The sequence below is a fragment of the Ambystoma mexicanum genome, chromosome 1q (genome assembly GCF_040938575.1).
Source record: "Ambystoma mexicanum isolate Mex_15411 chromosome 1q, UKY_AmexF1_1, whole genome shotgun sequence".
Taxonomy (NCBI): domain Eukaryota; kingdom Metazoa; phylum Chordata; class Amphibia; order Caudata; family Ambystomatidae; genus Ambystoma; species Ambystoma mexicanum.
In genome coordinates this window covers 455935078-455954919 of record NC_090922.1, presented here as the reverse complement: position 1 = coordinate 455954919, position 19842 = coordinate 455935078, and the positions used below count along the sequence as shown (strand labels likewise).

At 45.5% G+C, this 19842-nt stretch overlaps 1 protein-coding gene across 2 annotated transcripts in view; it reads left to right on the top strand.

Moving 5' to 3' along the window:
- LOC138528609 (sialic acid-binding Ig-like lectin 13) overlaps positions 1-19842 on the top strand; it is a 295789-nt gene that overhangs the window by 144879 nt on the left and 131068 nt on the right. For both annotated transcript variants that reach the window (XM_069640414.1, XM_069640405.1), the window contains one exon: positions 13175-13552. In XM_069640414.1, the coding sequence (XP_069496515.1) occupies positions 13175-13552 (378 nt within the window). The remainder of the gene's footprint in view (positions 1-13174; positions 13553-19842) is intronic.

The window sequence follows — 19842 nt, the reverse complement described above, 5'->3', positions numbered from 1 at the left end:
CCTTTAATAACATGCATTGTCCTGTCATTTGTTTAAGATCTTCTATTTCCAAACTAGACATAGACGGATAATAGGCTAGCTTTTTGGCTTCTACATCTTTGGCTTCATTTCTACAGGAAATTATGTCTGCTCTTTCAGAATGCGCTGAGCATTTTACGGCTGCTAGGGTAAATTGAAGACTTAATGCTTTGATAAACCTATCTAATAGGGCTGCATGTTGCACTGGAGTGCCCTCTGCACATAGGAAGCACCTCCTTTTCCAGTGTGACAAACCTGCATGTACAGTTGACATCACATAGAGAGAGTCAGAGTACACTGTCACTTCCTCATCCTCAAAGCTCTGCAGCACTTCAATGAGTGCCACTAATTCGGCAACATGTGCTGAGTAATTCGAGAACAATCTTGCACTTGTCACTACCTCAAATTCACCCTCTCGATTCAGTTTGACTACTGGTAATCCAGTATGTCTTTCGCCAGTTTTTTGGTCAATTCTCGATGACCCATCAATAAAGACAACATCCCCCCTCCCGAGAGCATTTTCTCTAACTTGCGGGATTTCGTTAATTTTTCAACATATGTTGTGCAATCATGTACATATTCATCCTCTCCTACTGGCTCTGCTATAAACATTGCTGGATTCACTGTTTTACATCTAACAATTTTAATTGCAGGGTTTGATATAATTACCTCATACCCTGATGCTCTTTGTTTGGTCAATGTACTTTTGGGTTTCTCTAAAATTGCAAATAATGCATGCTCCACAAACAATGTAATAGGACACCCCATTGTTATACTTGAAGCCTGCTAAAGATTGCTCCAAGGTAGTGCCCTTTCATAACTGGATCTAAAATAGCCCTTTAATAAGCTAAAGGGTATGTCATTTTTTGAGTTAGAACTGCTGTCATAACTTCTCCATTTGAATGGGAGAATAAGTAAAATTCTTCATGATAATCTGGAATCCCTAACACAGGGGCTTTACTGATTGCCTTTTTTTAACTCCTCAAATGCTTCAGTCATATCATCCATCCATGTTAATGTACTCTTGTATACCTAGGCTTCTTAAAGTCCTTTTAAAAGTGGTTGAATGTATTTCCTATAATCGAACACACAGGCTCTACAGTAATTACATAAGCCTAGAAATTGTTGCATTTCCCTCACTGTTTTGGGTGCTGAGGTTTTCATGATCGCTTCTGCCCCTTCAGGTGTCACTTTTTTCCCTTCATGAGAGATCAACTGCCCTATATACAAGACCTCTTCCTGACAATATTATAACTTTTCTTTGTCTACTTCATACCCTTTCGATGAGAGCATTGTCTGAGAGAATTGTCTGAATCTTTTCTGCATTTTTTTTCTGTCTCACTATACACCAAAATGCCAACTACGTACCGGATTATCGCACTTTCGAAATGGACATTACTCACGTCCATCTGTAGGACTCTGTTAAAGAACAAAGGGGACTCACAGTACCCCTGGGGTAATCAAGCATGCTTAGGTGGGTATTTCTATACGGGAAAGAAGTCAACTTTTATGAGTCTTCGTGTAGGAGAATAGAGAAAAATGTATTTTTTAAATCTATAACTGTGAAATATTTGGTTTTAGATGGCATGTTGCACAATATTGTCACAGGATCCGGAAATAAAGGAAACTCTGCTTCAACTATATTTTTTACGGGTGAAGGTCCTGTATAATTCTCCATGAACCCCCCCTTGATTTCTTCACAGGGTAGACAGCCGTGTTACATGGAGAGTCAGATGGCACTAATATGCCTTGCTTCATTAAAGAGGAAATGGTCTCAAATATGCTTTCATCTGCTTCTCTAGACATGGTGTTTTGCTTTGCTCATAGCAAAAGGGCTTCTGGTTTAATCTTAATTTTAACTGCCCCTCTTCCTTTTAATAGACCCACATCATATGGGCTTGTGTTCCATAGAATATGTGGCACTTTCTCCATGTCTTCCTGAAAAGAATGGTGATTTCTTTTTTACCAACATAATTCTCTGCAGCTTTTCTACATTCTCTACTTTAATCCAATAGGTGAGACCTATAAAAAAAATACTAGTTCATCATCTGAGTAGTCATCTCTAAACAGCTCTTCACCAGGCAAATCTGTCAGTCTGTACCTTTACCGAGATGTATCACCATTCTCCATCCTCTTCCTTCATCATCTGTACCATGGAGCATCACCCTTTTACCTCTGACCACTGCTGCTTCTAATTCTAAGGGAATAATTTGCCCTTCTCTTCTTCATCATCCACAGGGATTTCTAGCCTTAGCAAAAATTCATCAGGCATTCTTAACATTTTGTCTATCAATCTGGGCAACCATGATAATAAAACAGTCACTCCATACAGAAATACCTCGGGATCTAAAGTAACTCCTCCTAATGCCTTCTGGCCTGTGGAAGCTAATATAAACTCTCCCACATTCATGTAATGTATCCCTGGGGTTGAACACACTATCCTATCATCAGTGAAAGATATTGGCATGTTAAGCTTCGTCATCAAGTCATGCCCTAATATGTTAACTGTGTCTACCTAGAATATAATGGCATCGACATGTTGTGTTCTCCTATAGAGATTGGTAATTCTCTGTAAAAGGAACTAAACTCATTGCCCCAGAGAATCCCTGAGCATTCAAGGCAATGCCAGACATTGGATATTTTCTCTCATGGATACAGGAACGAGTTGCTCCAGTGTCTACAAGAAATTAAAATGTCTTGCCTCCTACTGTTACCTTGACCCTTGGTTCCTCTTGGGGGTCTGGTGTTACTGATAGTACTGAACATATTAGGCCACCCTGTGCGCTATCCTATTGTAGATATACATTCATCCCTGTACCTGTGAAAGGATTTACTCCTACCACAGTCACACTCCCCAATTTGGGTGCAGGTGCTTGTTGAGCTCCTGTAATCATATTCGATTGTGGTATCACAGCCTGTTGTGTCTGCGCTTGCTGAGGTTGCACCTGCTGTGTCTGTATAGGCAAGTTCTGCAGTTGTCCTTGCGGTGCTTGACCTTGAACTGGTGCTTGTTGTGTCTGCTGTGGTTGTGGCGCATATGTCTGAGTCTGTGTGTTTTTATTTTATTTATGTATTAATGTATTTATTGTATTTGTTGGTAGCGCCCAGACCAGCAGGTATCACAGCGCTAGAAATGTCAGTACATAGTTTGGGTATATTAGGACAATCGGGAAGATACATACAATATAGAGCAGCCCGTTTAGGCATACTTGTTAAACAAGGCAATTTTCAGTTTTTTGCGGAAGGTGGGGTAGGAGGGCTCTTCTTGGATAAAGGGAGGCAGGGTGTTTGAGAGGGTGGGGGCAATGACGGTGAAGCTTACTCTGCCAGCTCTTTTCCCAGTGAATCTAGGATTTGTCAGTGGCTGGGTGGTGGAGGAGCGTAAGTATCGTGGTTTAGCATGCTTGGTAATGCACTGGTTGAGGTAGGAAGGTGCAAGGTTTGAATGCATCGATGTGTGATGGATATCATTTTAAATTCAGTGTGGATTTTGATGGGCAGCCAGTGGGCCTTGTGCCTGGTTTGTGAGATGTGGTCTGATTTTTTCAAACTAGAGACTGCTCGGAGGGCATTGTTCGGTAGCAGTTGGAGTTTGGTCAGGTTTTTCCTGAGGTTCCGGCTAGGATAGCATTGCAGTAGTCTAATATTCTTCGAATGGTAGCTCTGGCTATTGTGAGGCAGTTGTCGGGGGAGAGGAATTTTCTGCTAAGATTGTTGAGCTTGGTTGTATAGGCTGCAGAGGAGGCAAGGGCATTTACACGTTTTTGCATAGATAGTTCTGAGTCACGGTAAACTCCTAATGTTTGATCTTCGGCATAATACTACTGCGATTCTATATTATTTCACAGAGCATAACTCATCCCCCCTCTTGGAGCTTGCCAGTTCTGTTGCATGCCTCCTCTGCTTCTACATGTTCTGGCTATATGTCCTATCCTCCTGCAATTCCAACACTGCTGCGGCTGTCCGCCATTACATTTTCCTCTTCCCTGAGGGTTTTGAAATCCACCTCAGACTCCTCCTCTAGGCCCATTCTCCTGTCCTCTTGGCCAAAAATCATGCCTGCCCTGATCCATGGGGTATATTACGATATTGTGCTGCCCTGGTTGTATTTCTTGTGTCAACACACCTTCATTGCTTGTCAATACCGCTCCCTCTATGGCGAGTTTTCTCCTGCAACATTCGGCAGTAATGCACGATCGTCAATTGTATTTCTGCCCATGGCTTTGCTTCCATTCCCACCTGTTTCTTCAGTTGCCGTTGCGCTAGCTCAGGCAATCCCTGACACAAAATGTGGTAAAATAACACCACTGTTTTATCCCATGGTTCTCACATCTCCAGGCGCCATAACTCTTGAATATGTTGAATAAAAGCAATAGGGTCTTCACTCTATCCTATTATCCTAGTCATAATTGCACCCATATCTGATGTATCATGATATTGTACTCTAAGCACTCACCATACATCTGTTCTGCAATTATAAAATGGTGCTCCGTCATGTTTCGTGTTTTGTGCAGTCACACTTGGGTATCTTGCTCTTTTCCAAATGTCGTCAGATCTCTCTCCTTAAATGGCTGCTAGCAGGCATTTTATGTCGCCTACGGCTAACGTCATTCCCGCTGTCATCTTCCCTAACTCATTAATCAATTTTCCTGCACCGGAAGTTAAACTTGGTCATTTACATTTTAAATTATATTTACCCATCTGTGGCCATGGCATATATTGCGGTTGTCCTCCCTATTTCTCTAATAATGGGAATTGTGAAAATCCTGGCCCATAATCATTCCTGCTGATGCTTAGTGTTTTCCAGACGGGGCCTGTCTCGCCTGTTCTTCTCCATCCTGGTAATGCCCTTAATCTACTTACATAAAGCGATTATGCATCCCCTAAACGGCTCGATCGTTCTTGTGGTCAATCGGCATATAATGTTGATTCTGGTGTTCTCTCTTTGGGGTCTTCTAAATCTGATTAACAAACAACCTATTACTCTAGTCTTCTATACACTCCCGAAAATACACATAAATCCCACAATTCCACCATTCAGACCCATTGTAGCAGGTACAGATGGTGTGTTCAATTCTTTAGCTATCTACCTGGACACTGCATCACAGCCACTGGTACAGTTGACTTCCACTTATCTCAAAGATACTTCTCACTTCCTAAGATTATTAGGTGAACTACAACTCACAGAACCTGACTTGATTTTCTTTTCATTTGATGTTAGTAGCCTGTACACTTTGATTCCTCATGGAGAGGGGATTGAGGCCACAGAGTTGTTCCTATTAAATCACGAGAATGTTCGCATACATAAGGTGCCAGCAATTGAACTCATTAACATTATCCTACACAACCTTTTTAGATATGAAAGCAAGTACTTCCTTCAGATTTCAGGAACGTCAATGGGGTCTGCAGTGGCACCAACGTATGCTAATATTGGTATGTTTCATTTCGAGACAACACACATTCTCAATAAAGAACCCTGGTAACCCAAACATTTCTTTTGGAAATGATGCATTGGTGACGTATTTGCGATTTGGAAGGTGTTATATCTTGATGGTCGTGAAGAATATGGGGCCTCTGTCCCCAAGTACCACACAGGGAGATACAAAACAACTCCCTGTGCGATCCTTTAGGCCACAGGTATTGAGCGCCGGAAATGCCAGGAACCAGGAACACTGGAAACCACCCGACCGCTGTAAAGCAAGCAATGGGTAAGTACAGTGATAAGGAAAACAGGCGAGGACCACAATATAACTTAAAAAAGTACTAAAGGGGCTTACCAAGGTGGAGGGAACCAAACCCCGAGTTGGAAAGACAGGATGAGAGGTGTTCTGAGTTGATTCAGGGTGTAACTGGCAGTAGCAAGTGATGTAGCACACTGGACGGCAATCTGGATGGACTTGCACTAGGATACCTGCGTGAGCTGAAATGTCAAGTTCGGGTGTTGCAATGAGTGGGGTGATCCGTAGACAATCCGATAAGAGGTCCCAGGTCTAGACCAGATGTTCATGACAAATCCGAGGGATAATCCAAAAGGAAGCCAGAAGCAGTCCAGAAGTCCGGTAATTAGCAGGTCAGAACGAAACCAAGGGCTTGACAAGAAGAAAATCCGAGAAAACAGTCCATAAATCAGTACCGTGATCGAAGGAACAGGAACGCCAAACAGTGCCAAATTAGTTCAGCTGTGAAGCACTGAATAAGCGTTCCCTCACAGCATTTGAAGGAATAGGAACCCGCCAGGTGATCACGTCACATGACGCGCGGTCCCATATGCTTCTGTGCCACGTGATCCGCAGCAACAACAGTCGGCCGGGCCTTCCGGGTCATGTGACGTTGCAGCAAGACGGGCCGATGGCTACGCCGAGCAGCTGTGAGATGCCAGGGTATTTGCCACTAGCGGAACAGATGCAAAAAGTTCGGGCACCCATGTCCAATAGGCTGTCTCCATGTGTGCTGCCTGTGCTTGCCATGTTGCTGCCACCCTACATGAGTAAGTGGGGATCTATGGATGGGAGGTGGATTGGATTGATGAGAATGCGAATGTGGACAGGGACCAGAGAGGACAGTGGTAGTAGACCGGTGGGAGCTCGCTTGTGGGGCATGTGGGGCAGACGGCATAACAGAGCCCCCCCAAAGGCCCACGACCCCGTGGGCTGGAAGGCGAATCCCGATGGACTGGGCCACCAGACGAGGTGCATGGACATCCCGGGCAGGAACCCATGAGCGGTCCTTAGGACTGTAACCTAACCAATCCACCAGATACTGCAACCTCCCTCTGAAAAAGCGAGAACCCAAAATGCTGCCAACCTCATACTCATCGGGGGTGACCACAGACACGGGAACAGGAGGGGAAACAATGCGGGTAGGGCCAGGGCAAGGCTTGAGCAGAGAGGTGTGAAACACCGGGTGGATGCGCCAAGTAGATGGTATGGATAGACGGTAGGCAATCTATTTGGGACCCTATCTCTAAATTTATCAAATGCAACTAAATGGCTCACATTAGATCAATACACACTTGGGAGCTGAGTTGGGGAATATTATGACACAATTGCCAATTATCGTGTACACTGTTGATCAGATTATAATTATTCATTGGCCTTGTATAATATTTAGAGGAAAACTGAGTGACTGTCGAGACATGCATGGTCTTGAGATACAGCGTTAATAGCAACCAGACTGAATATGCATCAATCCTATGAATTGTATCTCCTAAACAACTGTAACATCTTAAGCTTGCTCAATTTCTTTAGGGTCGCTTAGGAACCATTATTAAGAACATTGCTGATTTTAATCAATAACAGCTTTTACATGCGGGCTAATTAGTCCGCATATTATTAGGACCTTAGGATTACACTACTATATTGCCTTATCTGTTTCCTCAAACCATCGACTTCCACATCTATTATGGTTATAGTTTTCCCTGAAACATGTGTTGCCTATAATACATTAATACCACGAAATGTGAACTAATTAGTATTTATCAAAATAAGAAATATTCTGCACGCGGGATAGGCAGCCTATTATACACGAGGATTCAATATTGTCCCTTCCTTTGTGAAAGGAAGGAACTCCGATTTTTTCTGACACATTAGATCAATCCCACGGTATTGTGTCAACTACTATTATTATCTTAACTTTTTTCTTTTCTACAAATGACCAGACTTTTACCCATTTCATTTTCGCGGGATGACCGCAACATCATACAGCATCAGTATTATCATTCAGGAGACTGACAACATGAATGGCCAATCACGGCAACGTGCACGATGACATCACCACGTCTCATGCACATTTTATTTATTTACAATGGCGGGCATTTTTTTTACCACGAATACCTCAGAGGCTGCATTACACGCACTAGTTGCTTTTTTTTACTGTTAAGAGCCATCCTTCTTTTCATTATCTAACTACTGGCTAGTCACATTGCATGGCACTTTGACAAACATAACCATTAGCCCCACATTATATAAAAAAATAAAAATACAAATACAAAAATACAAACTAAGACCACTCATAACTTGCAGGTTGGGCATTTGAAAACAAAACCAGTTACACCTCAAACCGGAACCTCAGCAGCACATTATTTCTCTGTTTCCTGATCACAGGAGGAGACTCAGGTGAGAGCTTTCTGGCCTTGAGCACTCATGTAGACATTGTTAGAAGGAACATCAATAGCTACTCTACATTATTGAAACAACACAGAACATTTTTGTTCTTCTTTATCTAGATTAGAGACCTTTTACATCCCATGAATTCTATTGTATTGATCTATGGATCGGGTGGAGTTACCTACATTCTGAGAAACCAGTAATGGTCTTTCCGCAACAGCACAGGAGTTGATGGGTAAGACACACAACGAACAGTAACTATCTGTTCCATTCTTTAACTTCTGATTTCATATCGGTTCAGTACATGGTACGTAGAGTCTACTGTTTGCCCTACAGAGCTTCAAACTACAGGATAGAAGAACTATGTTTGACAGAGTCGCAAAACCCTACCCTTTTTGGAAATGACTGACTTTTTGTAATACATACACCATCAAGGTATTTTCCCTTGACTTGACTTTTAGGTTCTGGTCCTTATTGGGACCTTTAGATTTACTTTATTGACCTTGAGACCCTTATGGACTCCATTTTGGTTTCTTCCAGATTTTGGGCTACACCAGATGGAGAATGAATGGAAATTGTCCATATTGTATACACAATACCAGGGTTTTTACCCTAAAGGTAATTGATCAAGCTTAAGGTGATTTTGCCTTAATCTTAGAAGACTTGTGTTTTATGAACAATATTTTCAAGTAAGTTATATCCATATTTTCCCTTTCTTTTTGTTAAATTGCAGCATATGTCACAATAGAGCACCCCTGATAAAGAGTGCTGTTACTCAAAATGCGTTGGACTCCCCATTAAAGTAACTACTGTGAAAAAAAGACAATTTTTAAAATTAATTTATTTGATGAAAATTTGATTGAATACTGACATGATTTAAATACATTTCAAATTGCTTTATTATATATATTTAAAGACTACATTACAAATTTAGAGTGTGCAGGGGATCGGAGTTTCCATACCTTGGGAACTTTGTTTTGCATTGTCTCCTACATCTGACAATTTTACGGCTTTGTCTATGCTCGATTCTTTTGAAAATCTGCATGCGCCCTCCCTTCATGCTCACTCGTTTACTTCTCTTTCTTCTTCTGACATTATTAGGCCCCAACTCGTATGACTGTTATCCTTTTCTGCGTCATCAAGATCTAATCTACTTAAAGACAGCATTCTGTGATCGTCTGTTATGACATCATCCGATCTTCCTCCTATTTCCATTGATAAGGACCCTTCTATAGTGTCTTCAGTTCTATATCCTTCCTTATCCCTTGTTTGCTTATATAAAGTCCTAAGCCTTTCCCCTACATCTTCTGTTTCTTGCTCATCATCCAATGCTGATAATTTCAGCATCCCTGGTAGCTCCATACTAGGCAGTTGTGATCCTCTCTCATCCTCAAATCATTCCTGTGCCTCGATCGGCACAATGCTTTTATGGCATAGATATTCTATTTCGTCATGTTTTAATCCCCAACTTCTATTAATGTATTCTTCTCTTTTCCTTATTCTCCCCAATTCCTCTTGCTTTCACCTTCTTTGCAACCTGCATTCTTTCATTCTTTGTACTTCTATCTCCTCTCATTTCTTCTCTTGCCTCGCACTTTCTTCGTTCTTCCCTTTGCTTGCATTCTTTATACCTGTCTTCTTTGTATGCTTTTTCCTCATCTTTCTCTTTCTTTTCCCGCTCTTCTCATTCCTCTCTTCTCAAACCCCATCAATGCCCTTATTGTCTAATTAAGTAGTATTTGTTCTCCCATCCATTCATTCTGTACTAATGCTATTCCCTTAGTCTTGTCCTTTACTTCTTTCTGCTTCCCTGTATCTTCCTCTATCTCTATCTGTTTGTCTTGTCTATCCTTTCTTTCATAACACTGTTTACTTTCATTGCATGTTAAAATATATTTGTGTTCTCTTTTTTTGCTCTCTTTCATATTGCCCTCACTATTATAAGCAGGGGGCTCCTATTCTGGGTTAACGTACCCCGCTGCTGCTTTTATTTCATTAAGAAAATATAATCCCTTCTCTTCTGTATCTATACTCTTGTTTTCCGAAGGGGAAAGGGGAAAGGGGATCCGGGGGCGTTGCATCCTCCCCTTTATGCTGATTAAGCATCCACTCCTTCCCGGTCGGATCTTCTTTCTTCTTTCTCTTCTTTCTCCCTCAGATTCATTTTCCATAACTCTAAAACAGCCATCCTTTTCTGTAATTTGTTTCCCTTCTATGTGGCATACAAAAATGTTGTCATATGCCGCAATATTGTTTTTGATAGCCGTCCCTCTTTAGGCCACAGCATGAGTGTGTTATTGGACATGCCTCAAACCCATTCCAAATGATATTTCCTTATTTTGGCTGTATATTTTGGCAGTGTCCTACACAGATGTAAAAGAGGTGTGTCCTCCTCTAAAATTGTACCTTTTTAAATTGTCCCGATAAGGCGTAGGCTGATGCTTTGAAAAGGTTGCATCTGCATCTGTTTCCATGTTTGACATAAACTGGTGCAAAAGGGAGTGGCAGTCGGTTTTCACTTTCGATTCCACCACCCACTCCAGGATTTTCCACAGGTATGGTAGTTGTGACATTGATCCTTAATTGGGAGCAGTTGAGGATTGAGCGATGGCTTCCTAAATAGAGATGCTGGAAACAAGGGATGGGTGTTGTGAGTTGCAAAGATCTACTGCAATGGTCCTTAAGTTTTGTTTGCAAGTTAAGAGGGCTGTAAAGCCAAATTCTTTATTACTACAGATTAAGCTATAAGTTAGACTTTTGCCTGGTGTGGGACAGTTAATGAATATTCATAATTTTACAATACTGCTGGAACTGTAGCATCAGTGTAACAAACGCATGATTGTTTGATTTGAAGACAGGACGTCAGAACTCGCTTTGAAAAAAACATCTCCCCTCTACACCCCGGAAATTAGTAATTAAAGGTGTGTAGTAATGTCATCTCACACCACTACACACAGACACAATATGGCCCTCATTATGAGTGAACTGGTCTGAAAATAAGGTGCCGGTAACAACCAGTAGTTCATGCCGCTACCGGCAGATAATTCACTGAAGCACCAGCACTATTACTAACAGTGCCGGTGCTTCAATGTTCCCATTCCTGTGGAATTTGATGGCACTGCATGGGAATGGGAACTTACCGTTCTGCCGCTGCACGTAATATCGCAGTATTTCTTGGATATCAGGCAGCAGAAAAGGTAAGCCAAGGTTGCCGGTAGGCCGCCGGTACTACCAGCGGCCTACGGGAAATCTTGTACTGAGGGCCATATGTGTCTCTTTGATCTGTCCCTTCACGCCTCATAGTTATTGCAGATGAGGCCTGGGACAGTCCCCCGCCCCTTCCACCTTCATTCTTCTGAGATGGAAGATTGAGTGATATTAAATTGTGTAGGAGTAAAATTACTTATAGTTCTACAAAAACAGAATAATAATTTTTAAGCATTGCATAAATACATATTCGAATAAAAACCTTAAAGAGATAACTCCCTATGCTAGTGACAGGAGGATCACTAGCTCCTGATTTTAGTACTTGAAAGCCTGTCCAAGACTTATTCAAAATATTTTACTAAATAAATACTGACACTGCTATTGACTGCTAACACCACTGCCACTCGCCCCTCATAAAAGGAGCCACACCCAATAAAACATCCGAATTATAAAAGATAAAATACCATCTAACGTATACTATACGAATATTTCAAGTCGGTTCAGAGTTATGTGACCTTACCAAAGTCCCAACACTCACAGCGGCTTGCAATGTCCTTATAATGTATGGTAGGGATTCACTTTATGCCATACATGACCTCAGTGAATACGATTGAGTGATTTTGGGGGGCGTGGGATCTGACAAGCGTGTCTCAGTGAGACCAGATATATCCAAAAGAGTTGGAAGTAATTATATCATGAATATGAAGCACATCTCCCACTGCTCAGCCAACATTTAGGAGCATACCTTTTAGAGATGGATGACAGGTAATTCAAGATTTGCTAGAACCTCGAAGAGGCGGGAGTTGAGAAAATGAATTATCAGCATCCACCCATCCATTGATGGGCCGTTCAATGTACAATTAAGTGATGAAAGCCGCAGCATTTCCTCTGGACCGGGTCCAGAAGGAGGCAAATAACATGTCGGGCTGAGAAGAGCCGCACATAGTGACAATGTTTGCATTTTAAGCTTCACAGAAGGCAATTCCAAGCTCAACTGCTGTACCAACTGATTTATTTTAGCTGTTTGAGGCAGCCCTGTGGCATGTATTGGTACATCAGTGGTGCTCTGGCTGAGCGCGTCTCCTACACGGCCTCTAGATTGTTCCTCTAAATCTCTGGTGTTGGTTCTTCCAGTGCGCCTACTTCCAAAAGGGCCACCGTCATAGCCTTGCACAAAATACAGTGCATTTTAAGCACAGTGATATGAGGTCACAGCGAGCGACACTAACCTATATAGATACCTCTTAGGGACAATGTTAAACTTCAGGATCCTGTACTCGATTTTAGAAAAAGCTCAGAGCAAGTAGGTGATTGCGTAGATTAGAGTTGTGATGCGCTCCAGGAAGTGGATCAAAGGCTTCCACCAATAAGGCGATCCAGTACAGCCGGCCATGCATGGGCACTCACCTGGGGAACTTAGTGATGATCTATCAATCTGTTACAGCATGCTATAATCTACATTAATATTTCTGCCTGGTATATACAACACCCAGTCCCCAGTACGTCGCGTACCACCCCATACACATCAGTAAGTAACCCATGTCACTCTACCTGCAAGTAAAACACCCATCTCTCGACAGTACATGCCAGTTACATTATCATGATAACTAGATCAGACATAGGCTTTATACGTTTGACATATTTTACCTGCTACCATTGAAACTCCTTTATTAATATCATGATGCGGCCAATGGAAAAGTGTCAATAACCATTTTTGCTGATCATCTGGAGCAGGGAGTGTGCTGTAATCCTCCTCTTCGCAGATGGCATACCCTAGACTGCTCTGTACCCATCAGTGCAAGGTGCATACGTGCCACTTACATGTATCTGTTCATCTCATGCAGGTTGTGTCTGCCAGATCGGCTCTTACAGAGTCAATGCATCCAGAAGCGTAAAAGTGCAAGCCGGTCTCTGCGTTTTCATACCATGTACCTTCACTTACCCACCCACTCAAACGCTGTCTAAGATGGCGCATGGATACTGGTGCAGGGACCTCGGTGCGGAACAATTTCGACGTGTTACGCCAATTAACGACCCCAATGCGCAGGCGGTCTCCCAAGAAACCGCAGGCCGCTTCCACTTCATGGGTGATCTCAGCAAGAATGACTGCTCTCTGGGTATCAGCAGCGCCAAGATGCAGGACCAAGGGACCTATTTCTTCCGAATTGAAGACGTCTTTCGGTACAGCTACAAGATGCCTATGACTGAGATTACGGTTCAAAGTAAGTGCAATATCAACCGTGTGCTCTTTCCAAGAGAACATTGATTGAATGAATGGTGTGGTTTTGTATTTCCTGAAAGCCCTAGGGTCTTGTAATAAGGATGCTTTCTTATATAGAGCTTCATGCCAGACACCTCCCTCTTCCAGGTGCTGTAATAACAGTGGTTGTTAGTATCAAAGTGCTGTCAGAGTGCAGAAAAACAAGAAAGTCCTAAAAAAATGTATGAAAGAGGGGCACGACCCACTGGCCAGTGGCGTCATATCAGAAAAATCAACCTAACCGAACCAGTGCGTATAAACGGGCTATGAACCGCGCGTGTGTGTGTTCCGCTTAAGCCATTAAAAAAAACAAATACAGCCCAATGATGTAACACCTATCAAGCATTAACCATTCAAATGGCCTTGTGGTCAGTGGTGTAGCTAGGAGCTCTTGCCAGGGCGGGCCTAAACTGAAACAGTATTCACAAAGTTCCAGGACAAGGTCCCTGCAACTAAAGGTAATATTGTTATTTTGTTGGGGTGTTTTGTTTGGCTTGCTTCCCTGAATCAGGACGAAGTTTGAACTGTTCTGCTCCATTGAATACCTTTAACTAGTTAAACAATACAATTCAACCAAATGCCCACGTCCTTTCTTATAGAAAATAAAGTAACGTGAGCCCCAAAAATAATCTCCTCTGAGTTTTACAACTGTACTTTGAAGCCACACAATAAAATAAACTCTGTGATCAAAATAAAGTCTGTGATCTCCTACCACCATGCTCACTTTCCACTTTCCACGAACAAACAATAGAATGCAGATGTACCCCTTGATCAATTTCGGTCTAGCTGCACACATACGAACAATCCTACATGACCCTGCTAGATATCAGCTATACCCCACACAAAAAATCGGCCTACCCGCACACATAAACTTCCTACACAGGCCCAATGCCGCCAGAATGCAGTCTCAGAGACCAACCACCTGACTGTACACAATCGACTGATCTCTCACTATCACCACACCTAATGTTAGGATGCTGCCCCCATCACGCTAATCTCACTGACAGCACAAACATTTACTGCACCCTACACTGTATTCTACCCTACTCTCTGAACTGACCTGGACTGCGGTCCCCAAGGGCCTTCAACTTACAAGCGCTTTGATATCATACCAATGACATATAGAGCGCTATATACATGCCAAATAACAATAACAGTACTTGCAGGCTGCCGTTGTTTTGACAAGGGCATGTGGCTTGCTATTGCATGTGATGCCATATTTGAAGTGTTACAAAAAAAAGGAAAGCAGGTTTACTTTGTGATTCAGTTGGTTGTTTTGTAAGATTAGGATGCTAAACTGAGTGTGTGAGGCTCTTTTAGAAAGTAGGAGCTCCGCGCATTCGACGCTCTGCAGCAACAGTGTCCAGTGTCTACCATGTTTACTTATATGGGACAGCAGTGCAGCACTGATTTCACGCAGATGACAGTTATACTTTGAATCTTGGCCAGCAATAAGGACTGCTAGGACCAGAGGCGTTGCTGGGGGGGTTCATAGGGGTCTAGCCCCTGGTCTTTTGGTTGTAGCCCCAGATAGAATCTCTGGAGCTACAACCAAAAGGCTAGCTAGCACCCAGTCCTAATAGTTCCAACATAGCGTAGCACCGGATCTTTCCAAATTCCCAGACCTAGCAACACCCCTGGCTAGGACAAACCCTAACAGTACCTTTTCACTGAATTAAGAGGAGCAACGTGCTTGAGGCAGCCGTTTGCCAGAAATGCTCTGATGACGGACTTTCACGTCCGAAATGCATTGGCACACTGGCTGATTCGCCTCAATTATTAGTTGATTTAAAAACACGTTTTAGCCCTCTGGGTGTACCTCCTACTCACCTCCGGCACGGGTGATCGGTCCATAGGCATTCCCCAGGCCGGGTACTCAGGCAGACATGGTGTTTCTCCGGGACGACCTCTAAGTCCTGATCAGGGGGCGGATTAGTTCTTGGATCCCGCAACTTCTTAAAGAAGCTCACGTTGCGAGTTACCTCAGACCGGCCATCAGATGCAGTCACCATGGATCCCTTGACTGCAATGACGTCCAGCAGCTCCGGCTCATATGGTAGGGAGAGCTTTCCATGGGGGTGTCTATTCCGAATGAGGACCTCATCCCCCGGCTCCAGCCGTTGTGGGCAAAGCCCCCTCCGGAGGTTCTCCTGTTCAATCCTTGTTCCCCGGTCTGTCTCGACCTGTTGGTTGTCGATCACCCCTGGTTCTTTCTCTCCCACCTCCGGTAACAGCCCTCGAGGGCACCGTTTGAATAACACTTCTGCCGGGGCCACTCCGGTGGATGCATGCGGCGTGGTACGGTACACCCTCAGAAACTGATAGAGGGCTCTCTGGAGGGACTACCCGTGGCCCTGGGCAATCCGAAAGGTCTTATTTAGAGCCCTCATCAACCGTTCAGCTTCACCATTTGCCCTTGGCCAGAGAGGCATGGTCTTCCTGTGCACCACCCCATAGCTCTCCATCAGTTCCGAGAACCGTTCACTCTGGAACGGCGCCCCGTAATCCGAGCACACCGTGTGTGGGAAACCATGTGCCGCAAACACCTTCTCCACGGCCACCACAACGTGCTCAAACGCCACTGACTCGACGAACTCCACCTCGGGGTACCTTGAGTATTCGTCAACCAGCACAAGGAAGTGGGTGCCCATCATGGTGGAGCCAAAATCCGCATGAATGACTTCCCACGGACGCATCCCTCGAGGCATCGCCTCTATGACAGGTTCACGCTGCAGGGGAGACGCCACCTGACACCAAACACAGGCCTCCACAAAGTCGTCCACCTTCCGCTCTAGTTCCGGGAACCACACTTTCAGCCTTAAGCGTGCTTTGGTCTTGGCAGCGCCCTGGTGACCACGGTGTGCAAGGGCGATCACGTCCCCCACCTTTGACTGGGGCACAACAATTCGATCTCCCCTCGGAGTAGAAGGCCGGATAGTTCCTCCCGAACCTTCCATAACTGCTCAAGTCCAGTTCTGGCCTCCTGAGTGCACCCCGCCGGGGCCTCCAGCACCGACTTCCAGGATCCCTGTTGCATTGAGTGCCTTAAGATCTTGAAACACTCATCGTCCGCTGCAGCTGTCTCAAGTTCCCCTAAGGGCATGGCATTCAGCGTGGCCGCCTCCACCACCACCCGGACATGGTCTTCGGCCTCCTCTGCACAGGTGTCATAGTCCTCCACTCCTGGCGCCCCCGGGTGTCTGGAGAGATAGTCTGCCACGTTGTTCGCTCCCTGCCGATACACCAGGGTGACTCCATATTCCAGGAGGGCGAGCATCCACCTCTCAATTCTTGTTGGCGTCTTGGATGACGACCCCACCAGGATGGGAAGCAGCGGCTTGTGGTCCGTCACCACCGTCACCAGACGTCCAAGAACGTAGAGCTGGAAGTGCCGGCAGCCCCAGAGTACGGCCAGCGCCTTGCGCTCAATCTGCGAGTACCGTTGCTCCGCCTCCGATAGCACCTTGCTGGCGTAGGCCACCGGGCAGACACCCCCTGCATGGTCGATCTGCGTCAGCACAGCACCCAGGCCAAACGGGCTGGCGTCAACAATGATCTCTGATTGTAACGCAGGATCAAAAAAAGCCATGGTGTCCTCTGCTGCCAGGGCGCCCCTGATATCATCAAAGGCCGCTTGTTCAAGCGGGCCCCAGTTCCAGGTGGTATCTTTTCTTGTCAGTGCTCTGAGCGGCTTCGACCTGGAGGCAAGATTCTGGATGAATCGTCCACAGTATGTGACCATACCCAGAAAACTCCGCAAATCCGACACAGATTCAGGAGGCTGCGCCCTTCTAATGTCCTGGACCTTCTTAGGATCAGGTGACACCCCCCCCTTCTTTAAACAGGAAGCCAAAGAACTCTATTGATGGTCACAGAAATTCACATTTCTCCTTGTGGAGGGTGAGGCCCAGGGACTGCAGCCTCTCAAACGTCTTTGCCAGGCGTCTCAGGTGGTCTACCTCCGTTCTGGCAAACACCAGGATATCATCACTGATATTCAGGACACCCTCCGGATCCACTAGGGTGCCCCGGATGATGTTTTGGAACACCTCCGCTGCCGAGGACACACCGAAACTCAGTCTCTTATAGCGGTACAGACCTCGTGAGTAGTAAAGGTGGTGATATACCTTGACTCGGGGTGGAGGACAACCTGGTGGTAGCCCGCTCGGAGGTCCAGGTCGTCGGGGTGAGGTGTCTCTTTCTCTTAATTGCTTTGTTCGGCAACCTCATGTCCACACAGATTTGGACAGCATCCGGTTGTTTAGGCTTTTCTGCCACCACAATTGGGGACACCCCGGGAGTCGGACCTTCGACCTTCTCTATGATGTCGAGATCGACCAAGTTGTCCAGCTCCTTGTCGACATGCTCACGAAGGTGAAAAGGTACCATGCGATGCTTCAGGGCGATCGGCTGCACGGATTCGTCAATGTGTAACCTCACTGGGTCACCAGCCATCTGTCCAATCCCTTTAAATAGTGCGGCATACTTCTCAAGCAAATCGTTGATGTCTTCAAGATAGACGGAGTATGCGAAACTGACGATGCCAAGGGCCTCCGCCGCTGCGCATCTCAGCAAGGTATTGGTGCTCACTGGTGTCACATAGAATCGTGCAGTGATTTGGGATCCATCGTGCTCCACCTTTGCCATAAAAGCACTGTCCAATGGGATAGGGTCCAGACCATCAAACGCGAAAATGCGGGCCAGAGTCAGAAAATGAGCTTGAAGGGCGGCCTTCGCCTGACCGTAGGATCCATCCCCCGGCGGAAGTGATTCAAAAATTTCCTGAACTGAGGGTTCTGCCAAGTATAACATGGTTGCCAGCCTGGAGTCATCATCAGCCACTTGGGCGGCCTGAAAGTACATGTCCAGGCGGTCGACCCACCTCTTCCATCTGGGCCCTAATCTGGAAGGTGGGCCCGAGACATCAAACTCCGGGATGGGCTGCAGGGCCGTGTGTGCACGTGCCTGGGCCATCGCAGGATGAATTGGCTGGACAGCCGCTACTACCGCTGGTTGCGCGGGATGCAAAGGACCTGGAGGACCTGCTTGCACAGCCAGAGGCTGCTGCACCGGCTGCACTGGAGGCAATGGGGCTGGAAGCACCACTTGAGCACGTGGAGGCTGCCTCACTGCTGATGGTTGTGCACCCTCTTGATCCTCAGTATCACTCATGAGCTCGAGCACACAGGCACCCCCAGTGTGGAAAATGGGGGCCGCAACTCAAACTCAGAACCACCTCCAGGCAGGAGAACAGTCACTGCAACACACCTCTGTGATGATGAAGAGGATGAAAAACAGTAGGGCCACCAGCAGTCACACTGAAGAAGATCACTGCAACACACCTCTGTGATGATGAAGAGGATGAAGAATGCTCCAGCCTGATGAAAAACAGTAAAGTCACTGCAGCACACCTCTGTGATGATGAAGAGGATGAAGAAGGCTCCAGCCCTCCACTGTTCCAAAAATTGAGACAAGAAAGAGTAATGGGCTATGCAGGCCCAGCCATTTTAGCCCTCCTCCTTGCTTGCACTCGACGTAGGAGACCCAAGAAAATGAAAAAATCACAAATTGGGCACATGTGTATGCAGGTACAGCTGCCTGCTGACAGGAATTCCAAAAATTAGGTCTGGATGCACTTCAGAGCTCGAACCGGATCTCCGTGAAGTTCCACGGCCTGATAGACAAAATGGCCGCCAGCCGCGTGGATGACGCACTGCCTGCGTCTTTGAAACAAAGTCTTAATCCGACCTCGTTTCGGTTAAAAAATTGCAGAAATGTTCACTGCCGGGCCCAGGCATCGTCTCCCCCACTCGTCGCCACTGTTGGGGGTTACTGGCGCCCCCCCAGTGCTGCCCGCAAGCCCTGGACCCCAAGGACTTACGCTCACGCGTCCTCTCGGTTCAGGCGTCCCGGTCGCTCTCTCACGGCTGGGAAACGCCCCGTTTATTTATGCTGCACGCGGCAGCGTGCAACGTCACGTGTGCGCCCCGTCATTGGGCAGCGCCACACCCACGCTGAACTGAAACACTGCTTAGTGACCCAGATGCAGTGATGTAAATGGGTCTCCACAGGATCACATCATGTTTGGAAGTGGGACGTGAGCCTCCAGTCCGCTGGTAGAAATGGGACCACTAATGTCAGGAGCCCAGCAGGCACTGCGTCATTAGTAAAGGATGGACCCGATTCATGAAGCACTTTTGCGGTCACATATTCCTTTGTCTGGTCCTCTAGTGACTTCCACTAATATACCAA